This window comes from Solenopsis invicta, chromosome 12 (genome assembly GCF_016802725.1).
Source record: "Solenopsis invicta isolate M01_SB chromosome 12, UNIL_Sinv_3.0, whole genome shotgun sequence".
Lineage (NCBI taxonomy): Eukaryota > Metazoa > Arthropoda > Insecta > Hymenoptera > Formicidae > Solenopsis > Solenopsis invicta.
This window is the reverse complement of record NC_052675.1, coordinates 1,338,069-1,364,246: the sequence shown is the minus strand read 5'-3', so window position 1 is coordinate 1,364,246 and position 26,178 is coordinate 1,338,069. Positions and strand designations below refer to the sequence as shown.

Below are 26,178 nucleotides of genomic sequence, written 5' to 3'. Positions count from 1 at the left end.
ACTATAGGTGCAGAAAAATACGACACGAGCGTCGCGCGAGCGATTGAACGCGATCCGCGTCTAAGCGCTTTTACACGATTTTATGTTACAAACAGAAATCGTCGCAATGCCTAGATCACGGTTGCAATTCGATCGACGCTCGAAATCTCGATGGCTTTGTGTGATGCAGCGGAAATGGCAAACTTTGGCTATCTTACTCCCGCCTCGGAATAACGTTTGACTTTGATGATGAGTCCTAATTAAAGAGCGTCGATCTTGCTCAGCAGCTCCCAACGAAATAACGGATTTTGGCGCAAACCGCGGAGGATTAGGCTTATGTTCCCAAACTTTCTATCGAAGAGGGGGGAAATCTTTTACGACAGATCGAATATTCGAGACTTGAAATATTTCTGAAAGAACAACATCTCTGTTAGACAAAAATACATTTACAGTTGGCTACAGATGCATAAATAAAATCAACAATTTCATAAAAGTACATAAAGACAAAATGGAGGGGGACTGCAATGTTTATAAGATTTTCTGTAATGACTGCGATGCCACATATATGGGGCAGACGAAGAGGCAACTGAGGACTAGAACAAAAGAGCATATTAATAATATAAAACTTGATCCTTCAAAACACTCAGTCATAACAAACCATAGAATATTTTTTGACCACTCCTTCAATTAGAAGGAAATAAAAATTCTTGACACCGAAGAAAATGACCAAAAGAGATTAATTTCCGAAATGATACATATAAAACAAACAAACGGACTAAACTCACAGAATAACACAGATCTCCTTCATGATTCTTATTTTTGTTTACTCGACTCGCTTAAATACAAAGATACGTTACTGACTCCTGCTTTAACGGTTCTGCTTCACTTGTGCTCCGTCTGTCTCAACAACAGGACCATCGACGATAGCGAACGTTTATACAATTACCGTCAAAGTACTTTTCCAAGTAAGTTGCTTTAATTTATCTACGGGAAAATTTTCGATTCATATAAAACAATAAACTCCATCGTCATATAGAAAACAAACGCGGCAAATACTACATTTGAAAAATAACTTGCATATGGAGCCGCGAGTGAGTTTTCATCATGTCGTGAGTTCCCATCATGCAAAGGGAGGAGAAAAAGTCAGTGCTACTGAAAGGATTCAACACTGGGCCAAACATACACAAACACACACATACACACACGCATACACAACATCGGATGCACGATTGCCCGTTCGCCATCTAAAGAATCACAGACGGTATACGATACACGATATGTTTTTTATAAAGAAAGAGAATTTAGGGAAAACTGTTATCTTCAGATAATTTAAACAAAATGAACTTTTAATTACTACATATATGTACTTTATAGGCTGATGAAGGCTAAGTAAAGCCGAAACGTCGTCCCTAATTATTTGTATTACTTAATTAATTATATTATTGTAATTCAAATTGTAATCAAAATTGCTTATTTAATTGTGCTCGTTAATTTGACCGTTCTAATATTATACTCTTTGTTTAAATATATTATATATTTCTATTATTTAATATAAATTCGATTATTTTGATTATGTCTCTCTCGAATATTATATACACTCATTAACTGTTATATTATTTGTTGATGCAAAAAGACAAATTATTATAATTTAATATCATCAATTTAATATACTAATTAATTTTATGCATGTTATATATATATATATATCGCTGTATTTCTATTCATGAATTTTCATGTTTTTTATTCATGATTTTACTTGTGCATTATATAATTATTGTTTTGTAAACCTAAGAAACTTTTATTGATTCTTTTTATCAATATTACTATTAATTTCATTTTTTCTATCATGTTTTATATTTTCAATTTAATAATAATTTACATTAATTGCATTACTTATCGATAAAAGAAAATTTTCATTTAACTTGGACTGCAGACATACATAATTATAATGGATAGCCATATAACACACAGCATTCAAAAAGAATTCAGGTTTATATTACCAATACTGAGTTCATTTTGAAAGGCAAAAAGAATTCTTTCTTGACTTTTTCTTTTTTTTTCAGAAAAAGAATTCTTTTGGCATTTCAAAATGAAGTATTGGTGATATAAACCTGAATTCTCTTTTTAACTTTTTGAATTCTCTGTGCTATTTGGGTATATAAGAAAATATAAGAATAGGGCTATATAAGAAAATAATTAGTGTCGTATTGAAGGTGAAACTGATTCTCTATCAAATATTGTTAATCACATTATGTCTAGAAAGACATGTTAGTTTTCATGATATAAAAATCATAAAAATTTCATGATATTTACATTAACAATCTATGATGGTGAATCACCTTCAGTACACCAAATATTTTCTTATATGTATCACTATATACCTGCAGTATAAGTTAAATAAAAATTTCCTTTTAACCTTCATGGTTTACATTTTAATTCCATTTTAAAAAGACTGAAATATAATTACTGTCTGTAAAAAAAGTAACAGAAAATGTATGTCGTTTTCATATATTATATGTTTTATTGATAGATTATGTTTATACTCTATGAAACAAAATTTTTAATTTACTAATAAGCAGGATTTGAAAAAATCTTGGTTTTTTTTTAAAAAAACCTAACCCAGTAGGGTTTTTTCGGATTTTATTGGGTTTTTTGGGGTTTTATTGAATTTTTTCGAGTTTTATGAGTTCTTATTTTTTTATTAACTACTAATAATTAATAAAATTTGCTTCAATTGATAATTCTAATATGAATTCTAACATGATTCTGAATTTAATTTGATCGACTTATTAATTTATCGATTTAATTTATTTATCTAGTTATTTATTCATTTAATTTATTAATTAATCTAATAGATGTACATATATTTATATAAAGGACATTGTATGTCAGATCGAGTCTTTAGATCCAATTAATTTTTATTAAATTTATTTTTTTACTAAAAATTCTGCTATCTTGTATGTATGAGGTTTTAAAAAGTTTGTTACGTATACTACAATTTTTAAATAAATTTGCTATAAAAAATAGAGTTTTTAATTAATTAATATTTGAAAAAAGATAAAAATTAAAGCAAAATTAAACAATTTTTAAAATTTTCTTAAAAAAGAGATAAAAAAGATTTTATCATGTAAAAAGTCTAAATCCCGAGTTTTATTAAGTTGGAGCCACCTCAGCAAATCCCCTAATAAGAGTAGGGAATACAGAGTACATCAGAGAGTTTTAAAATTTCGTTTACTGCATTTTAAAATTGTTAATTTTTTACTGTGACAAATATTATAGTAAATTTTTAGATTTTGCATGTCCGATGAATATTATAAAATGTGAATTGATTTATGAGTAAATAAATAATGTGTACTATTAATAAAATTGCATGTATTTGTGTATGTAAGCATATACATTTCACACTAAATGGTGAACTTTTGTGTATACACTCCATTTTTATGTACACAAAATTAATTGTCATTTCATACTTAATTGTAATATACTTGGAGCATGTATTGTATGTACAATTTTCTATTGCATAATGTATTCAAATGTTCCGTTTTCAATTCATTTCAATTATTTTGACAAAAAAGTGTAACTATACAGACGCGTAGTTTTAAACGTTGGCAATATTTTCATAAATATATTTTTAAACGTCAATAAACATTTCTTGAGGAAAAAAAGTTTTTTACTTGTCCAAAATGTTGCATAAAATATTTAAAGTCTTTTTAATAATTTTTACAATACACACAAATATACATATCTATATTCCTTACATATTAAGAGCCACTAATATGACTTTCAAAATTTACTAAATTTTACAATATGTATAAATACACATATAAATCTACAATTTCTTACACTCTAAAAACTCTACTACAATTTAAATATAACTGCTTTCTATGCATGCAATGGTGATTTTGACTACACAGAATTTTACCCAAAAACTATTTCTCGACCGAACGCCTATATACGCACTGCACTGTTCAATTTGTTACAAAAGTTGTAATTATGACATCTTTTAAATCTTCTATCTTTAAAATTATTTGCTTGGCCCTGTTTATAGCAGCAGTAGGCAAAATTGAACGAGGCATGTCAAAAAAATATAAGCACTTTCTCAACCTTAATATGAAACAAAAGAGAAGACGATTAGACGCAAGAAAAAATTATCCAAACGTCTGTCAGTTCGCAAATAACGAATCGGGCAATATGTCGTCTGACAATGAATCGGTGCAAATTTCGGCATCGCATCGTGCTCCATCTACATCTACAGGTGACGCTCTCCGTAATGACGAATCGACTACTGACATTCATACTTTTGATACTTCTGATGGAAATGAAGATATTAATGATAGTGAAGGCACAACAGAAGAAGAAATGCAGGAGCAAGAAATAAACACTGACGAAACTAATGAAGAAGACGAAGAAAGCGAGGACAATGCAGATGACGAAGGAAGCGAGGACAATGCAGATGTTCATAGTAATGAAAATATGTCAAACTCTTCCGAAAATAATAATATGCATCAAAATCTGAATGACCTGAAGTTAAAAGCACTGAGACAATCATTTTTATTGACTAATTTAAACCATAAGCAAGGCAACATACTGCTGAACACATTGCGTGAGTTCCCATTTAATCTCACTTTTTTGCCGAAACACACGAGAACGTTACTTAAAACTCCTACTGATGTGGCCTCGCGGCTCGTTCAATATATCAATGGAGGAGAATATCTTTACTTGGGTTTCAAAAGTACCCTTATAAAAAAATTGAAAACCTTTCCCGAAAATACCTTGCCTGAAACAATACAAATTGATTTTAACACAGACGGCGCTCAAATTCATAAGAGTGGCACGAACCAATTTTGGTCTTTTCAATATCGGATTTATAATTGTATTGATAAAAGACCAATTGTAGCGGATGTCTTTAAAGGAACACAAAAACCATCAAATTGTTTTCAATTTTTTGAATATTTTGTTCAAGAACTCGTAGAAATTCGTGAAGAAAGTGGTATCCTCATAAACGATCGGTGGTATCCAATTCAAATTCGATGCTTTATTGCAGATGCACCAGCGAGAGCTTTTGCATTAAATCACTATGGGCATATATCATCTAACGCATGTTCGAAATGCAAAATTGAAGGACGTCGTTCTGCAGTGACGTCATTATTTCGGGAAACGACGATTTTTCCCGGGACTTGTCACCCGCTAAGAACGGATGAAGAATATAGCGAAATGGTGGATGAAGATCATCACAAAGGGCCAAGTCCCTTAAATCAAGTATTAGGACTAGTAACGTAAGTTCCTTTTGAACTCTTTTATATATCGGGAATGTGAAGAAAGTGTTGGCCAGTCATGTTTATGGAAAATATAGACATGAAAAATTTACTAAAAGAAAGTTAGATGTTTTGGATTCAAGAATGACGGAACTTCAAATCTACTGCCCCACGGAATTTAATCGTCGTCCAAATAAAATCTCCATGTTTCATCAGTTTAAAGGCACAGAATTTAGGCAACTCTTGCTATATACAGCTCCAGCTGTCCTAGAAAATATTTTAGACAAAGATCATTACAAACATTTTCTTCTCTTACACTATGTACTGAGTCTCCTTAGTTTGGAAAATGTTTTGAAATGTACTTGTACTGCCAAGTATCATTACAGCACATGATCTACGTCATCATGTGCGAGGAACTGTATGGAGAACAGTTTCTCTCACATAATATCCATGGTCTTCTGCACGTAGTCGATGATGTTATGCGATTAGGCCCGTTATAGATTCGTATAGTGCGTTTTGTTATGAAAACAATATGCGTGAATTCAGGAAATTTATACGAAAACCGCACTTGCCTCTACAACAGTTTTACAGAAGAATTTATGAATTAAATGGTCTTGTTTTAATTCCCGTCGACAAGGGAATCCACATTCGTTTTTCAAAAATCCACACGGATGGACCTCTCATTGAGCCTGCCTATCATTACCGCCAATATCGAAAAATGCAAGTTGGAAATATAACGTTCTCTACCGCTCTTCGTGACAGTTGTTGCATCATAAATAATGGAGAAATCTGCGTTATAGAGAATATAATGCATTCAGAAAGGAACACGCTGTTTATCGTTAGAAAATTTTGAATACAGATTCATCCATACAATGTTGGTATAACATCTGATGTGATAGGAGTATATCACTGTTCAAACTTGTCAACTGCATTTGAAACAATCAATTTAAGAGATGTTAAAGGCAAGATGTACAGGATGCCGAAGTGGAGCGGTAGAGAAGGTCAAGAAGAGCGCATTATTAGAAATGAATGGATCTGTGTGTCGCTCATTACACCCTTGATACAACCTGACTATTAAATAATTCATAAATTCAATATTAAATAAATTTTATAAAATAGTAACTAATAATAATAAACTTGTATACATACTATTTCTGTCAATAATTAAAACAAATATATACTGCAAGTATACATTTCAGTAAAATTCCACATAGTATGCAATTCAAAAATAATACATTTTAATATGTACAAACTTACACATAGATCATATAATGTCAATGAGAAATATCAGTAATTTTTCACTCATAGTAATCACTCAACCATTTCAAAATATTATACAAGCAGTGTAACTTACATTCCAACGCAAACTTTTTTATCCATTAAAGCAAACAAATATGGAGGATAGCAAGAAAAGAATGATAAAAAGTAGATATTATAGAAAATCAAGTATAAGTGGACGAGTAATTAAAACGCCAAAGAATATAATGACTACATCTTCGGAAGAAGAACGTAGAAAGCAGAAAAAAAGAACAGCCAGCAATATTCAATGCAAACGGAGTTAAACAAACTTGGAGCACTTGTACAAAATATGTCAAAAAATGACACCTTTATTCCTTATACCGATGCAACTAACACAAGCAAATCAATTGATACAGCTTTAAATTCAACTATGAAAGATTCGTAAATAAATTTTAGTAGTATCACGATTATAATCTTCATTCGACAAAATTATATTAACCGTGTAAAAATCATCGCATGAATGTATAAAGCCAACCTGATTTATACTTTAATAACCACATTGTAATATCAATTTTAAATGCACAAAATTATTTGTGATCACAGTACATAATATTGTTCATAATTGTTATATTTCTTTCAGACAAGAAAGAAATTTAAACGTTGTTCCCGAACCAATGAAGCACACAGGTGATTACAGTCGATCTATTGATAGTTTTATAAAGGAAATATCGGAAAATATGCATTCTATTCGTAATCACGCACTTGATGCAACAAACATGCAAGAGACTTGCACATACAATAATAATCAAATAATTGAAGATAAATTAATGTGAGTATATTCAAATTCATGTTTAAATATTTTAGAATTTTATAATTGTAGACCAGACCTGTTAACGTACGGAACTGACTGTGAGGGAAACATGTACACAAGTATTAGTATTATACAAATTATCTATTCATTTAAGATTACAAAAAATGAACGTTTTGACTCACTTTGGAGTCATCCTCAGCGTATTAAATAAAATGACTGATAGCGGATAGATAACTTTTAAGATTTCTTTATTTAATACGTTGAGGATGACTTCAAAGTGAGTCGAAACGTTTGTTTTTTGTAATTTTAAATGAATAAATAATTATTTGTACAATACTATAATACTTGTGATTGCGCACTTTTACCCGCGCTGACTCTCATTAGCCCAATTTCCAATTACTAATTGTGTTAAATTTCTAAAGTCCTGAGCTAATTACATATTTGTTTCTCATATTTATGTTTTTACAGATTTGATTTTTAAACTTATATTATTCTTTTTAATTTTATTAAAAATACATATTTGCATGACTTTATCATTTGCAGGGCGCTACAAGACGACGTTAAATCTTTAATTGAGGGCCAGGTTATTATAAAAGAAATGATCCAAAAGATTATGGATAGTGACGCTTATAACATTGACGTTAATTTAAGAAATACATTTTATGAGGGTTTGGAGGGTTTTCCACTGAATACTATTGAAGAATTCAAAGAGCTAGAAAGATGCCAAAAAAGATGTTCGAAGGAAACTAGTGAGTTTATTTCCACGTCTATTATCCATGTGACTATCCTAGAGTTTAAATATTATGTTATCAACAAGTATCCCATACTAGGATATTTGATAACATAATATGTACCAGAATTATTTTCTGAAAAAAAACGTTTCAAAAAAATTTCTGATTATCGCAAAATTTCAGAAACATTTCTGTTGCAATATATAACATGTTCTAGAAACTTTTCAGAAACATTGTACATAAAATGTAAAAGGTGAAATCTTTTTCAAAGCTGTCTGCAACAATTGGTGCTGTATAAAAAAATAAAGAGCATATTTCACGACTAATCTTTTTATATTCTTACAAATTTTTGTAAACTCTTATTAATATCGGAATTTCCTTTCTTATCTATTACTTCCCAATAGTCTAACGCACATTTATGCAATCAGATTAGCTAATTTTGATTTAGAAATTAATAAACTGTAATCAAACTGACTTTGTTCCCCTACTTATCTTACTTTATTTTATTTCAGTACAATCACTTGCGAAGATTAGGAGGATCTAAATTTCGAGAATTTCTGTATAATTCAATAAAAGAAATCATGACCGACAGTTTGGTTTCAAAATTTACGTGGCCCGGTAGTAGCAAATCAGAGAAATTTGGAAACACAAAAACAATATTATATATCGTAAGTATATATACTTTTTTTTATGTAGAATTCTTTTACAAGAATATATACTTCATTAATGAAGGTCCGAAATGATACACAAGTTGAGTGTTAATCCTCAAATTGGAAGTTTCTTTATATAAGAGCAACACTGAGTCTGAATGTCATTTCAGACGCCAACGCCTATTTGAATGTATTTTTTTATAAGGATTGTATTACTTTTTTATAAAGGTTGTATATTTAGTAATATATGTTAAATAATGATATAATTTAAGATAATTTTATATAACGTATAACTTTTATGATCTTGTATACAACTCTTATAAAAAAATACACTCAAAATGTAGATAAATGATAGAATAATGATATAATTTTCTTCCGCAATGTTACATGAAGATCATCTTGAAAATTTTAATATATAAATCACGCTTATTTAACATTATTTCATAATGTTAAATAAGCGTTGTTTATATGTAAAAATGTTCAAGATGACCTCCATCTAATATTGTGGAGGTCATTCAAGATTCTGTCAAAATGTTATCATATAATATTGCCATACATTTACTCCTTTCAGTGGCAGCACAGAAATGCACTTTGTTTCATGGCCCACAGGACAAGGCTTCTTGTAAAGTTGAAGTACAGGAAGTTTTCCGGGTCATAAAACAGAGGTATCAAAAAAATTAAAAAAAAAACCAGCCGTTTCCTCATCAAGAGCAGCTCAATCAAGAGGACGAAGTGGGTGAAGATTCATCAGACTGCCAGAGCGAATATGAAATGACTGATAATGACAAATTACAGCTATAACATTGTTTATAGTATATAAGTTATAGTACATAAGTTTTTTTTATAGTATATAACTTTTTTTGTAGAACATTTTAATGTAAAATAAAATAAATAATTTGTTCTTAGTTGCACTTCAATTTTTCTATAAACCTGTTTTTTATATTTTCATTTTGCTGTAACCCGCACGCGTGCGCGCACTGTGACATCAGTGTGCGAACACGTATCTTCTGGAATTGAGACTCATATCGCTCGCACGCGTGAGACAATCATGCGTGCGAGCGATATGAGTCGCAAATGAGGACACATCTGCGTGCGTTATAACGGTCACGCGCGTGCGAGTACTCGCATGGGTGCGCGCACAGTGCAGTCATTGCGCGCGCATTTTGTTATCTGGGTAGTTTCAACGATATACGCTTCGAAAGAAAACAACCAATTTTTTTGAAAAAGGTGTTTCGTCCTTAAAAGTGCACTGGGCCACATAAAAAAACACGTATCCCTTATTTTGATCTGTACTACAACATATTAAAGGCTAGTCAAAATTGGAGGGGGACACTTCTATTCCTTTCTTTGTTAGATTACGTATGTTCAAGATTATCAAAAGAAATAATTTTAAGGCTCCTGAGTACTCGCCGCGTCCATATTGAAGTCATGACGTCAGAAGCGAGAAATTGCGTGAAATGACACGTAATTTTGTCAAACATGCCATTTGTAAATGAAACCAATTTCGATAAAACAGACTAAGCAGATGGCTTTAAAACACTTCTAAATATCGGTCACAACTATTCTTTTTCTGCCCAACAGTCAGTAAATAATCATAAAAAGCATGTAAAGTGAAGCTATTGAAACAGAAAAATACACGGTCACATAATTTTGTCAAACATGCCATTTGTAAATAAAGCCAATTTGGATAAAATAGATTAATCAGATGGCTTTAAAACCTTCTAAATATCGGTAATAATTATGCATTTTTCGCTTAGCAGTCAATGAATAGTCGTAAAAAGCACGTAAAGTGACGCCTATTCAGACAGGAAAACACACGAATAGCTATTGAAAGGAGTGAAAAATGTACTTTTATGTATAAAATTCAAAGAAACTTTATTCGCGGTCCATTTTTACGAATTTGGTAAATACGAGACAAGTCATATTTTCACAATGAAACACATAATAACAAAATGACATGCACGACAACATCTCATTGTCAAACTGTCACGTTTCATGTGTATTAGTTCTAATTTTGTCCGCGATGGAATGTCGCTACTGTCAATGCGGAGGTCTCGGCTGAGGAGTCAGGAGTCTTAAATTTGTAATTTTTATTTTTTATTGTAAACCGAGAATTTATTATATGATATATACATCATGAGAGAAATAAAATATATTCTATTTACCTTACAAGGAAACACAGGGAAGTGTCCGCCTCAGATTAAAACGAGTTTTTAATTTATTGTAGTACAGATAAAAATAAGGAACACGTATTTTTTTATACGTGCCCATACGCACTTTAAGGGGGTGAAACACCCCTTTGAAGAAAATCGGTTTTTTTCTTTTGAAGCGTATGCCGTCGAAACTATAAGAGATAGAAAAAAATGTTTCAAATGAAAGTTGAATGGCTCAAAGAGTAATTTATAACAGAAAAAAAAAATTTTTTTAAATTTTTTTTAATACTTTCCCCCACCACTTACTTATTTTTTTCAAAATTTTTATTTTTTTATAAGCAAAATAAAGTTTATTTTATTACGAATTCAACGGTATATGATAAAGTTACTATACAACATTCCCATTTTCCAAAAATAATTAAAAACCTCTCTATACGCACGGTACGCGCACCCGTCCGCGCGTTCGTGCGCTACGGAAGTGACTCCCTCCGATTTCGACGTGCCTTTAATATGTTGTACAGATTAAAATAAGGGACACGTATTTTTTACACGTGTTCTAATACACTTTTAAAGGTGAAAAACCCCTTTGAAAAAATCGGGTTTTCTTTCTTTCGAAGCGTGTAGCCTCGAAACTATAAGAGATAAAGAAAAATGTTTTCAATGAAAGTTGAATGCATGTTTTTCTCGCATAAGATAACAAAAACATTTCGACGACAGTCTGTGTCTAACATAAAAACGTAGACATTGAGAAAAACATTTATTACAAAATAAAACGACACTACACTAAAGAATAACAACAATTACGGTGTTGTAAGACATTAATTTCTTGTTTAGAAAATAATATGTAATTAATATAAGTTAAACATTTATTTACTGGTCTACATGATTCGACTAGAATATTTGTTCTCTTCAACATTTTATAAATAAGGAGACTTGGATTACAAAAAATTATTACTCACACATTCCATATCTTCACTATCTAACGCCAGCTCATCAACTAACAACAAGAGAACTAACATAAAACTAATTAAAAAATTAATTAGAAGTTTCATCTTTTATACTGCATTTATACAATTCAATTAAAGTGTTTATTAAATTCCATTAGTGTAGAAATATGCATAACCATGCTACTGGTGCGTGCACTTTGGGTCATTTCTTATCTTGAAATAGAATGTTTACGTCTCGGCAGTATTGACATGTATAGATTCAAGAGTTACGTATGTAAGGAAAAGTTGCACTGATCCAAAGTGCACGCGCCAGTAGCGTGGTTATGCATATTTCTACACTAATCGAATTTAATAAACACATTAATTGAATTGTATAAATGCAGTGTAAAAGATGAAATTTCTAACTAATTTTTTAATTAGTTTTATGTTACTTCTCTTGTTGTTAGTTGATGAGCGTTAGATAGTGAAGGTATGGAATGTGTGAGTAATAATTTTTTGTAATCCAAGTCTCCTTATTTATAAAATGTTGAAGAGAACAAATATTCTAGTCAAATCATGTAGACTAGTAAATAAATGTTTAACTTATATTAATTACATATTATTTTTTCAACAAGAAATTAATGTCTTACAACACCGAAATTGTTGTTATTCTTTAGTGTAGTTGTTATTCTGTAGTGTCGTTTTATTTTGTAGTAAATGTTTTTCTCAATGTCTGCGTTTTCATGTTAGACACAGACTGTCCTCGAAATGTTTTTGTCATCTTATGCGAGAAAAATATGCATTCCACTTTCATTGAGAACATTTTTCTTTATCTCTTACAGTTTCGATGATACACGCTTCGAAAGAAAAAACCCGATTTTCTTCAAAGGGGTGTTTCACCCTTAGAAGTGTATTAGGACACGTGTAAAAAATACGTGTCCCTTATTTTAATCTGTACTACAACATATTAAAAACTCGTTTTAATCTGAGGCGGATATATACAGTCCCAATAATCTTACAAGGAAACACTTCCCTGTGTTTCCTTGTAAGATTATAGGGACTGTATATATTTTTTCAGGAAGGTGTTTTAATTTGTAACAAAAATCTAAGAAAATGTTCACAAACATACGTTAAACAAGAAATAAATCGATTGTACGTATTTACGTGTTGCAGATTGTACTGGATACAATCGAACGAAAACCAACCCCCTTCACCCACTCTCTTAATCTCGTCGGCACTTACATACAGAATTGCCCCTGATAATCCTCCCTCCTTGCTTCCCAGTCCTTCATACACGCCAATTCCAAACAGCCCCACTTCCCCAGCGAATTCCACCGCTAGCGTGGAATTCTTGAATGAAGTTATTTGTCTTTGTTCTCCTTCCTCCTCCCCCATTCCCAGTAGAGTAATACTAGAAGAAATCCCATACAAACCTCCCCCACCTCGATTTTACTTTACTCCCAGTTCTCAACGGACCTTGGAGTCACTAATTCCATCGTACCCTGTCGCTCCATCTCCTCTCCCCAAAGGCACGAATGTCCTCGGCCCTCACGATTGTGTCTTTAAAGAGCTTTGCTCCGTTCTTCGAAGTCTTCTCCCTGAGGCCACGATTCCAGTTTCTCTTTCCTCCACCTATTCTAATTTTCACCTTGTTCCGAAGAACGCCATTTTTTCCCCCAAGCTTCGCAGTCATCGATGAGATACCAAAATAACAAACTTTTCTTGATATGTTGCTTTCTATCCCCTGTTAACATACACACACATACAACCTTTTTTCTTCCTTGTTTCTTTTACAACGCACGAGAGAAAGAGAGAGAAAAATCACTCATCCATCCATACCTCTACACTCATTCTTTGGACCTCCGTTTCCGCCGCTTTCTTCCACACTTTCCTCTCTTCCTTCCACACTCTCATTCATACCCAGCCACCCTCCTCCCTCCCGCATATCCTCCAGTTTTTTCATCCAAACTTCTCCCTCCCCCCTCTCGCCTAAAACCTCTCCTACAATCTCCTGCCATCCCTTTTCCGTCCCCCAATCCGTGCATTCCTCCCATATATCCTCCACGTTTCCTCTCCCCATCAACATATCCTACACTTTCTTTTCTCTTTCTCTTCCCAGTATCTACCTCCTCTCATACCATCTCCTAACTTAAACCTCGCAATCCTTTTCCATCTTTCCTCTTTCCAATCCCTCTTCAAGTACTCCGGCACTTCCTTTCCCTTCACTCTGTTATACTATCTGTTGAACTTCAAGTTCCTAATTTTTCCCACCTTTTTTCTTCCTGCCGCCTCCTCTCTCTTGCTACCACCTCTTCCCCCCTTAAACATCCCTCTTCTCTCAACTTTTCTATCTCCTTGATATTCCAGCTCTTTTCTTCATAGAAACTTCTTCTTTCTTCCTCCCATTTTCCCATCACCTTTCCCTCCTTCGCTCTACCTCTTATCTCCTCCCAAAACAACCTTGCCAACTCCCCCCCACTCCTCCTTCTCACAGTTTCTTATCATAACTCCATGACCTCATTCCTGCCCTTTCCCTTAATTTTTCTCTCTGCATCTCCTCCCTTACCATGTACCCCGGTGTGTACCTTTCCACCCCTTTTACCCATTTCAAATACCTGTCCTGTATCATCTCTACCTTTTCCCTTTCTTTCCACCCCTAAATTTCTGCCACATAGCTAACCACCGTCCATACCAACCTATCAAATAACCACATCCTTCTAGCCCAGTTCTTTCCGAATTTCCTCTTTCCTATTCCCCATACTTCTCTCATCACTACCGCTCCTTTTTTGACTCTCTCCTCTATATGTTCTTTCTGTCCCCCATTTGTCATCATCATGTAGCCCAGATATTTATACCTTTTCACTTCCTCTATTTCATTTTCTTTCCATTTCCATATTATCTTTTTCTGTCTCCCACCCCCTCTTCTACACCTCATCATTTTGTCTTCTCCACATTTACTTCTAATCTTTTCTGTTCTACGTATCCTTCTCATGTTTTTATTAACCCTTTCATCCCTGCTTCATCCTCTGCCACCACCGCCACATCATCCGCATACGCCAGGGAATAAATTCTTCTTCTCTTTACCTTTACACGCTCCCATCCCCCCTTCTCCAATTCCTCATCCAAATCCGCTAGCAGTTGTGTGAACATGCATGGGCTCAACGGACATCCCTGTCTTACTCCTCTATTTGTCCAAAAGTTGTCCCCTTCCCTTTCCCCCACCCTTTCTCTCCTTATTGTCTTCTCCAAAACTTCCTCACACCTCACCACCAGACTCTCTCTCACTCCCTTCCTCCTCATTGTCTGTACCAGTATCTCCCTATCCATCGAGTCAAACGATGCTTTCATATCCACAAACATAACTACTATTTTGCCTTTTGCTTCCGCTATTTTCTTATTTATTAAATAATTTAACACGTATATGTGGTCTATCGTTCCTACCCCTCTCCTAAACCCCGTTTGACTCGGTGGTAATATCCCTTTATTTTCCACTTCTTCCCTCAATCTCTCCGCCAAAACCGCCGCGTACACTTTATACGCCGTTTGCGTAAGCGTAACCCCCCTATAGTCTTCTGCCTTTTCCCCCTCGCCCTTTTTCACTATCGGTACCACTATCCCTTCTCTCCAATCTTCCGGCCATCCCTCTCCCTTCCACACTCTATTACATATCTCCCACAGCCATTCCCTTTATATAATACCTTAGTATATAATTATGTATAACTATATATAATTATGTATGATAAAATTTTTATTTAATTGTACGTGAAAGAACATGAGTGATTGCAGAAATTGCCTATTGCATTACTAGTTTTTTTAAATAAACGGAATAAAAGAATTAAAGAACGGTTTTGGCTATATTTATAAAAAAAAATAAATATTACTAATAGATTAGTTAGAAATTATAAACTTGACAAAAAAAATTGCACAAAAAAGTTTTGGTAAAGAAATATATTTTATACATACAACACTTTTATGGTCTGCTTATTTTCTCTCTTTCTATTTAATCTTATTCTTTTCTTTCGTATTTACTTTTAAACATATACAAATACAATTCTAGAAAAGGTTAATTAACCTTATAATTGAAACGATTAATTGAAAAGATTTATTTGTACATATCTTTATAAAATAATAAAACTTTTTTGTTTCCTTTAGATTAGACGATATTCAAGATAAGGCCACTTACCGAGGAGATTTTCCCGTAGCCAATTCCATTTATGGAATTGGTAATACTATAAACGCTGCCAATTACGCACAAATGAATGCGTTAGAAAAAATGGGCACCATCCATCCTGAAGTAAATAATTGCATCTTATACTTGTAAAAAAGAGGTAAAGGATTTTCACATCTATAAAAGTAATACACCCTGAAAGTAATCGTATAGTTATTGTACTTAATCGGTAAAAGAATGACTTAATGATCTATTTAAACACATTTATAAAAGCTTATATATTAAAATCGGACGTATAATGTATTATCTATAAATAAATAAAACGTAAACTAAGTTATCTAGTTTTTAATAATTTAACAGGCAATTAAGATAACAATAGAAGAATTGCAAGAATTTTATAGAGGTCAAGGATTGGACATGTATTGGAAAGAAAATTATATTTGTCCAACCGAAGAGGAATATAAAATTGTGGCAAGCAGTAAATATTCATTTTTTTTTACATATTACTACACTATCCGAAGATAATGCTTTTCTTCTCTATAAAATTCAAACATTAATTAATTTTGTAGAATGTGGTTGGTTTCCAAGGTTGGCATATAAGTTAATGAAATTATTTTCTTTGTACAAAGAAGATTTATCACCGTTAATATATATCGCATTATATTATCAGATATATGACAATTATTGCAATTTGTGTCAGGTAAGCAATATTTGTTTAATTTAATTAAATGAATTTAATTAAATGAATTTGTACTGTGACTAAATTTATTGTTATTATAGGAAACTGATGATGATCACAATTATTTTTCGGATTTATCTGAAGGAAAATTTAGCTTTCCTGTAATTCACGAAATTACAAGAAATCCCAAGGATAAACAAATATTAAGTATCCTTTATTAAACATTATATTTAATATCAAATAATGTAATTAATATATAAGAAATTAATTAATAATAAATGTGTATAATTTCTATAATTTTTATAAATATAACTCCTTAATGTAATGTATAAAGATATTTTAAAACAACGGACAACCGACAGAAAGATGAAACGGTACGGCGTAAATTTACTAGAAAATTTAGGTTCTCTCAAAGTCACGAATGATGTACTTGAGAAATTAAAGAAGGAAATAGAAATAGAAATTAAACGTTTAGGGGAACATTCACGTTTCCTAAGTTACTTACCTTTGAAGAATTGGAAAAGTACTATACCATAAAATAAGAAAGCACTTACATTATTTTTTGGTATTAAGATAATGCATTCATCTATTAGTTTTTCTGGTCTTATCAGCATTCCGACTATATATATATATATATTATATATATATATATATATATATATATCTTACTAGATGAAATGAATTTAGATACCTTGTAAAAAAACACTCTACAGATGTTCGATCAAAACACGTGGTGTGGTATCCAGGCTTTACGTTTACAATAAACAGATTTATTCACGCCATTAGGGCAACATTACATTTTTTGCATGCTTTTATCTTAGATTTGATATTAAGAGCCCGAGGCCACAACCCCATGTAAGTATTCCTTCGAATAAATCATAAAAGAATTTTATTTCTAATAATAGATACATTTTTTTCTAGAATGTTGAAGTTAACCAAAAGAATCGACCGCTCCGCCAAAACGGGAAAATATTTTTCCACTCATGAGTGGATGTGGCGTGTAGAGAATATAATTGCTTTAATTGAATTTGCAAGCGCGCACGCAAGCTGTAGAAATATTAACGTCAATATACAAGATATGGATTGGGACAGGTACTTACGTCAGTACTTATTAAAAATCCGAATATATATCTTGAAAGATAATTTCGACACTTTGCCTTAAGCTTGGAATCGATTGAACATTAATTATTCTAATTTCATAAAATAAGAAAATTTTCTCTAAGATCATAGGAATTGTATATATTTTTTAAGGAAAGTGTTTTAATTTGTAAAAAAAATCTAAGAAAATGTTCACAAATATACGTTAAACAAGAAATAAATCGATTGTATTTACGTCTTGCAGATTGTACTGGATACATCAATGCATAAAAATTTTCAGCATAGCAGCGTTGTTAGGAATTATCAAATACGCATAATGGTGATATTATCGTGTCTGAATCGCGATTCGCACGATCCATGAAACCACAGTTATACCATGAAAAAAAAATTAAGAGAAAAAGACGTAAAATTTAATCTTCAAAGATTAAAACCTGGAAACCTAGTCAAGTACCTGCAAGCGCCGGAATTTTCATCCATAACCTCTCACATCAAGTTTCAGACCCAGCGGACACCAACAATGGGCGCAATCACCGGCTTGACGAAAGACGAACAACTGGTAAAACTCAAAAAAACAAAAAGATGCGAGCGACGATGAAAGACCAAGAACGCCGGAAAAGACGATCACGTCGAGAGTTGCGACGGTCGTGATAACACATGCGGTGGCCCTCACGAACAACGAGGAGGACGAGAAGGCCGAGCAACCGCTCACGCAAAGACCGACAAACCAACAGGACGGCGAGTAGAAATATTATATTGTAACATTTTGCACAGAGACACGGCTAGCATGTATTGTGTAAAAGATAATTGTATTCTATTATATGATCTACCTTAATTTCACAATTTTTTTGCTGAATCCAAAATGAAAATCTGATAACCAGATTCAAAGTAGGAAATATTTTTAAACATTAATTTAAAATATAGGACAATTTCAAATATTTACGTGGTGCAGTAAATTTTTATTTTAAAAATGCCATTTAGCTCATATTGGCAACTGTTGTAAGATTCTTTAATGTAATTGATTATACACTTAAATTCAATGAAAAGCTAAGGGCAAGATTAACGAATCATATATCAGTTGTAAACGTGCTTTTCCTGTTAAACACAGTTGTTATTAATGTTGATGAATTTCAAATAATTTATCCATTATTTCAGTATTTTCTGAATAGAATATTCTACAAATATTAACAAAATATTTTATATTATAACGTTTCGAAGATACGAACATTGTCTCTTAAAAATATTCGTAGAATATTCTATTCTATATATGTATGAAATACACTGTATTTCTTTTTCATAACAAGAAAGTTCAATAATGGACTTCTTGGTTTTTTTAAAGAAACAAAAACTTAACTAATTTAGCTCTAATTTTTTTTCTATTGTCCTTTTTTTATATTTTTTTCTTTTTTGTTCTTTTTTATTTTTTTCTATTTTTATACTTTTTTATTTTTTTTCTTCTCTATTATTTTTTCTTTTTTTATATTCTTTTTTTCAATACTTTGTCTTTTTTCTTTTTTCTTTTCTTTTTTTATACTTCTTTTTCTTTAACTTGATCTTCTTTATTTTTTTCTTATTATGCCTATAAAGAAAATTTTACAACGCAAAAATTCAAATATATTATTTATAATGTACATTAATATAAGAAAAAAAAATTATATTGGATTGGAATAACGTTTGTAACGACATATATGATACAAACATCTAAACATTTTCTTTGAATTTTACTTATAAAAAACGCTACAAATTTTTATTCCAATAATATCTTTAATATATCAGCCGCCTTAGAAGCTTTGAAAACTAAATCTAAAATAACTAGTTATACATATTGCAATTATTACGTATATATGTAATACAAGCTCAATAATTAGTCCAAGATAAAGTTTATTAGAAACTTCTCTAAGCAATCCCTTTGAAATTTTGATAGTGGCTGTTCCAACGATTCCATCGCTACCAGGAAACTTCTCAGATTTGTCGGATAAGTCAATAGTAGAAGCGTATTGAATCCTCGCAAAAAGATTAAGCCTCTTTGTTAATTATAGAATTGCCCTGTTTATTGTGTCATTTATAACATTTCATTGTGATTCTTCTCTCATACTGATTCTTCTCTCATACTTTGTTCTTTACGTTTCACAAAATTTATATTTTTACGTAACCACTGTAAATTGTTTTTGTGATACATTAAAGTCATCCTAAAAAGAACGATTTCAGAAAGAAGTGATCGGTTTACCTTGATTTTTGTACAACTCTTTAATTGTCGAAGCATCACGGTAAACCACTAACTCTAATTGACTGTTACATTTGCCTAAGATGATGTCTAAGATGATGAGAATTTCTCTCGATCAAAGTCTTAGAATAGAAATGAGCTGAAGTGAAACTTTTGCCTGTAGGTTGGCGAAAATATGACACTGATGTACAATATGTGAAAACTGCTGAGTCGACAAGTGACTCAGTTCTCAATGCGTTCAAATGAATGGCTCATGCGTCCTCATTGTGTCCTGAAAAAGACAATTCCAAGATTCCCCCAGTGCGTTCTTTTAAGGACAAGTTGCCAAGGAAATATTTCTTGAGCAACTTTATTCTATAGTAGTTTTAGCGATTGTTTTCCTACTGTTGTAGGTTCACTAATTTCGGTTGCTGTTATAGAGTCTCAGGTTGACTCCAATTAGGTTTTTTGTGAGGGAGCCCTGAAAAGGGCCGTTTGGTTTCTTGAAGCTCCGATTACGCCTGGTCAACAGTTTAGGGATTCAAGGAGGCCACGTTTCTTGGTTCGTTGCTTCTTTCTCCTGGGCCGATGATTCTCTTGGTTGCTGTGTTTCCTTGATCGGTCCCACTCTGCCGGAGTTTGGCAAACCTGAGTAGTGTAACGAACGTCGGTCTACGTGGCCCTGTCGAGTGTCGGCTCGTGGACGAGACTCGCTGGAGGTGAAGCCGGTGGTGAGGCAGCCAGTGGTGACAAAGGCCACCCTGGGAAATCTAAGCACCAGGAGGGCAAGACAGGCCGTGCGTGCCTAGGGTCGTCGTCTTTTAAGAAGAGCGAGGGAAGCCGGTTCCGTCTTGCTGGAGGCAGCTGGAGCGGAATCAGTTTCCACTTAGGGTCCCTTGTGGAGCCGAGCTCAACACAGTCGTTCTTGCCTTTAGCCTCGTCGACGGAGCCGGGCTCGACGTCGGTCCCAAAAGACCTTCTCACAGAGCTAGGCTCGATGCGAGGGAGAGTAGGTATATTCCGAGAATTGAGCTCTGTCGGAACGCTCACAGAGCAGAGCTCGATGTGAGGCTTTTGATGCCTGTTCCGAGAGCTGGGCTCGATCGGGGTGTTGATTACTTCGGGACCCTTGCTTGGCCGTCGACACTGGGTTGGAGGTCGTGCCGAGCGACAAGGTCTTCGCCGATATGCGTCTTCAGAGATCAACGGTGCGTTGTCTCGTAGACAGACTCGCCGTTGATAGACGAGCGAAGGCTGGTTTCTCGAGGCTCGCGGAGCCCCTTATATCCTGGTTTTGTTCGCGCTTGACTCCCGAGTTAGGACGCCGCGTAGCGGTATCGCCGCGTACTAGGCGGGTGCGCGCGCGCGCGTCCGGTGACGGTCGGACGGGCACACCGGCGGACTTTGAGTTTGAACGCCGCATAGTGGTGGCGCCGTATAAATATTTAAGCGCGTGGGTGTATTATAGTGGCATTTGGATGGACGCCACAGTAGTTAATCGTGCGCTTTGAATAGCTGTTACTTGGCGAGGCTTGAGAAATCGCCTAGATCAGTGACAATAACACTTAAACTCTTAGATTCGTACTGAGTTAAGGACTACTTAAATCCTTCTTGAGCTCGCGTGTATACCAGTGATTTTTTGAGGCTGAGGCGATATTCCGACCTGTACGTCGGCGAGGTAAGCTGTTGTATGTGAAGGTCTATGTTATCGAAGAAAAGTTGTAAGCACGTTATGATTTCATATAGATCAGCTTCCTCATTGTGATGCTTTGAATGTGCTGGGTCTCGTAAGCGTACTATTGCCGAGTATCGAAAACGTAGGATTGTTAGGTTCCACAACAACCATCCGATTCCACAAAATGATTTTAGCGATAGATTTCTTGTTTTCGTGATCCTGAGAATCTTCTAGTGATTGTTTTAGTAAACGTGTCGTTCAACGGGACAGTCTGTTCAGTGCAGCTAAGACATTTTCTCGTAATCAACGAGTGATCTTTTCGATGCGTCTTAAAGAAGGACGCTACAGGTTACAGGATTTCTCGTCTTGAAAAGAATGATTGCAGAATTTTTCGAGGCGTCCTGATAAGGATGAGTTTGTTGATGTTTTTCGAGCCGTATTATTTTTATGAGCGCTCCGGCAGAATTGTAAGCATCGCCCGGTTTTAAAAGTCCGTCGTTGATGATCAGATTAGAGCCAGTATCAAGGTCTTCCATAGTGTTGGTTACAGTCAATTCATATTATTTCTTAATTATTTGAAAGTGTAATCGCGACACTTTATTGACAAAAATTCGAAGTTTCCTCGTACGTGGATGAAGTTCCGCTGCTACTGTACTACGCAACGGTTATTATCGTATACACAATTAATTGTAGATATTTCGCTTAAAATTGAATTAAATTAAGATTACGTTAAACCGTTTAAGGCTCCTAAAGCTTCAGTCGAGAACACTGCGTTGACGGTAGTGACGTTTCGTCGCAGACATAATTAAAACTAATAGGTGTAAAACGTGACAAATTGACGATGAAATGTTGACGTGCAAGTCATTTTGTTATTATGTGTTTTATTGGGAAAATATGACTTGTTTCGTATCTACAAATTTGTAAAAATGGACTGCAAATAAAGTTTCTTTGAATTTTATACATAAGAGCATATTTTTCACTACTTTCAGTAACTATTCGTGTGTTTTCCTGTCTGAATAGGCTTTACTTTACATGCTTTTTACGACTATTAGACGGAGTAAAGCTAGACTTTACCCATTTTTACAAGTGTTTTAAAGTCATCTGATTACTCAGTTTTATCCAAATTGTCTTTATTTGCAAACGGTACGTCAAACAACATTACGTGTCATTTCACGTTTATCACGTCATAACTTCAATATAGCCGCGGCGAGTAGACAAGAGCCTTAACCCTTAAACACATAAGTAGGTCTGAAAGACTCCATATGAAGCTTCGAACGCTTGCTATGTGAAGACGGAATAAGATAGAAGGTTCGGACCAGGACATAAAGAAAGTTTGAAATCTTCTCTTTCAATTGATATGGTTGATGAACTTTTTTTGATCAACTAGAATTCGGACGGCACGATAGCAAAGTTTTGTTAGGGTCAATGGGACTCATAAAGTGTGTGAGTGAAACTTTCTTGTGAGTAATCTTATGTAAAAGAACTGGACAAAACACGTTCAAACAGATCCGTACGCGTATGTTACTCTGTCTAAAGTTAAAATACTATAGTGCCATAAAAAAGTGGATTTTTGTATAGGGTCCGAAATATATTATCAACACATCAATTTTCAACTTTAGACACCTCGAGTTAATCAAAAATACCTCATATTCACCTTATTACGTAAGTACATTTCTCAATAGAAATGGCAGCAACATAACTTTTTTTGAAAGTATGATTCTTTACGTTTAATACGCCGTATTGTAAAGTTTTTAAAAGTTTTTTGTTGCAAAAATATGATTTAAAAAAAAGTGGATTTTTAGACACTCAAAAATATCTCATATTCTCTTTGTTATATAATTATACCTTTTAAAAGAAATGACAATATCATAATTTCTTTTAAGTATGACTCTTTAGCTTTAAAATGCCGTATTTGAAAGTTCTTAAAAGTTTTTTTATGTGGCTTGAAAAAAACTTGTTCTATTCTAATTAAAATGCTATATTTGTACGACAATCTGCGCTTCGTATCGCGCGTTACATACATAAACACACAAACACACACAAGAGAGTACATACTACTGTGTTCAAAAAGTAAGGTGAATTTTGTTATAAAATGAAAAATCTTTATTTATTCATCCAAATCAATTTCATCCCCTTCGAAGTATTCCCCCTTCGATACAATGCACTTATGCCAACGTTTTTTCCATTCCTCGAAGCATGCCAAAAAGGCGTTTCCCGGTATAGCCTTCAAAGCGCACAGCGATTCACGTTGAATCTCTTCAATAGATTCAAAGCGGTGTCCTCGGAGCGGTCTTTGAGTTTGGGAAATAGCCAAAAGTCACACGGAGCTAAGTCAGGTGAATAAGGCGATTGCGAAACGATATGAGTGGAATTTCTGGCGATAAACTCACGAAGAATCAATGCCGTGTGAGACGGCGCATTATCGTGATGCAAAAACCAGGAGTTGTCTTTCCATAAATCCGGCCTCTTCTTGCGAATAGCTTCACGCAAACGACGCATAACACTCAAATAATATTCTTTGTTGACAGTTTGGCCCGGCGGAAGGAACTCATAATGCATAATACCGCGATAGTCGAAAAAAACTGTCAACATAACCTTGATTTTTGAGCGACTTTGGCGTGATTTTTTTGGTCTTGCCTCGCCTTTAGCACGATATTCACTCGATTGGTCGGTTGTTTCCGGATCATAAGCATAGATCCAAGTCTCATCTCTCGTAATAATACGTTCGTAGACGTCCTGATAGTCAGAAATCATCTCTTCACAAACTTTAACGCGACGCTCTTTTTCGAAGAAATTGAGTGTTTTTGGCACCAAACGAGATTTGACTTTTCTAAGGCCCAAATGATCCTTCAAAATTGTTTGAACTGATCCAATTGAAATGCTAACCATATCGATAAGGTCTCTAATTGTCAATCGACGATTTTCGAGCACCAATTCCTTAATTTTCTTTACGTGTTGCTCATCAGTTGACGTTGATGGTCGTCCGGAGCGTTCCAAGTCATCAGCACGTTCTCTGCCTTCTTTGAAGTCTTTGTATCACTTATAAACATTTTTCTGCGATATAATCGATTCACCGAAGGCCCTCTGCAACATTCTGCACGTTTCCGCAGCCGAAGGTTCATTCCGCAAACAAAATTTAATGGCACTTCTTTGCTCTGCAAAATCAGACATTGTAAAAATCGCCAAAATCACTTTTAGTCTTTTAGAAAACACAAGCGTAACTATATGACTAATGATAACATTCACATGAAATTTGGAACAGATGTCACTAACAGTAGTACCAACATAAAAATAAAACAGTTTGCTCGAATCGATTAGCGCGGGAAGTTTAAATTAAAAATTCACTTTACTTTTTGAACACAGTAGTACATACTAGGCCGACGAACGGCGCTCGTTCGCTAACAATAGAGGCTGTGTTGCGTTTTTACTGGCAGTGCAGTAAATGTGACGTCATGACAGTACACTGTTCCAACTGTTCCAATATTACTGCATTACTGCCAGCACTGCTATAGCATCGTATTTAGGAACAGCATTGCAGTAGCCATATTGCACTGTAGCTACCTCACCTTGGAAGCTGCAGTAGTCACAGTGGCAATATGGCTACCATTCACGATGTCATTGAAGTTACTAGATGCTGTCGCAGTGCGCTGCGTACCAATAACGGAACGGATTTTTCACCACTGCCAGTACTGGCAGTTATATCGGAACACAGCCAGAGTTGGTACAAAGAGAGTTGCGACAATTACCCGGAAATCGCCATTAAGGGGGAAAATATATAGCTACACAGCGGCAATTTCAAAATATGAGCAAGCAATACTGTGTAACACAATGTTTATACAATTCAATGCTTTCTAATTTTGACACAATCATACAGAGTCGTTTTTTCATATACAGCAAACATACTTAACCTTAATTTTTGCACAATTTTGAAAACCATGTCAAATGATCGATATTATTTATTCATGAGAGGTCGAATACATCTAGCTTTGATAGAAGCAGTGTTTTACGAGTTGATACTGTGTAATACTGTGTCACACAGTGTATGACTATGTTTTGTTGCTGGAAAGCTCTCAATAACAATGAAATAAAATTTTAACTTTAAATAATCATTACTTTTTTTAAATATATATAAGTTTTTTACATTTTGAGTTCTACGACTTACAATTAGAATTATATAATTTAAAAAGATTATTTTAAGGAGATTTTTATTTTATGTAGCAGAAAGATTATGCTAAGAAAAAATTAGTTTTATAAATATACCAGGATCAAATACTTAACTCAATCATCTTAAATTCCTCGTAAATTGTTATATAAAAAAAATGTTTAAAAGAAAAATTATATGTTAATAAAAAAATAATTATTACATTAAAGTGTTTTGACATCCTTCTGCTGCACAATGTACCGTCTCACTAAACAATGTGTACAGAAAGACTATTTAACATATTTTCTTTAATATTATTCATTAGTCTACATATAAAATGACAATAATATTTGTAATAATAAATAGAATGTTAACAATAAAAAATAAAAAAATAAAAAAATTTTTAAAACAATTTGAGATTATATTTGTATATCATTATTTTTATTATTTATTAAGAAATAGTTAACTTCTTG

General features: G+C 33.6%; 3 protein-coding genes across 3 annotated transcripts in view; 2 read left to right on the top strand and 1 right to left on the bottom strand.

Moving 5' to 3' along the window:
* LOC113005845 (ABC transporter G family member 20) overlaps positions 1-26,178 on the bottom strand; it is a 52,831-nt gene that overhangs the window by 15,890 nt on the left and 10,763 nt on the right.
* On the top strand, positions 3,586-6,312 carry LOC120359228. Its single transcript, XM_039456035.1, has 4 exons — positions 3,586-4,582; positions 5,024-5,255; positions 5,781-5,958; positions 6,094-6,312. The coding sequence occupies exons 1-4, from the start codon at positions 3,973-3,975 to the stop codon at positions 6,310-6,312; spliced, it is 1,239 nt and encodes a 412-aa protein (XP_039311969.1). The 5' UTR covers positions 3,586-3,972.
* LOC120359227 (geranylgeranyl pyrophosphate synthase-like) lies at positions 9,197-17,128 on the top strand. The gene is made up of 6 exons (XM_039456034.1): positions 9,197-9,330; positions 15,897-16,038; positions 16,273-16,390; positions 16,482-16,612; positions 16,693-16,798; positions 16,926-17,128. Exons 1-6 carry the CDS (start codon positions 9,197-9,199, stop codon positions 17,126-17,128), a joined length of 834 nt encoding a protein of 277 aa, XP_039311968.1.

Excerpts from the sequence above, each read along its gene's own strand:
- LOC120359228 (XM_039456035.1), top strand. The coding sequence starts at position 3,973 with ATGACATCTTTTAAATCTTCTATCTTTAAAATTATTTGCTTGGCCCTG. Across the intron at positions 4,583-5,023 it reads CATACTGCTGAACACATTGC|ATGCACCAGCGAGAGCTTTT; the intron begins GTGAGTTCCCAT and ends GCTTTATTGCAG. Across the intron at positions 5,959-6,093 it reads GCCAATATCGAAAAATGCAA|ATTCATCCATACAATGTTGG; the intron begins GTTGGAAATATA and ends TTTTGAATACAG.
- LOC120359227 (XM_039456034.1), top strand. The coding sequence starts at position 9,197 with ATGTTATCATATAATATTGCCATACATTTACTCCTTTCAGTGGCAGCA. Across the intron at positions 16,391-16,481 it reads ATATAAAATTGTGGCAAGCA|AATGTGGTTGGTTTCCAAGG; the intron begins GTAAATATTCAT and ends TTAATTTTGTAG. Across the intron at positions 16,799-16,925 it reads CAAGGATAAACAAATATTAA|ATATTTTAAAACAACGGACA; the intron begins GTATCCTTTATT and ends TAATGTATAAAG.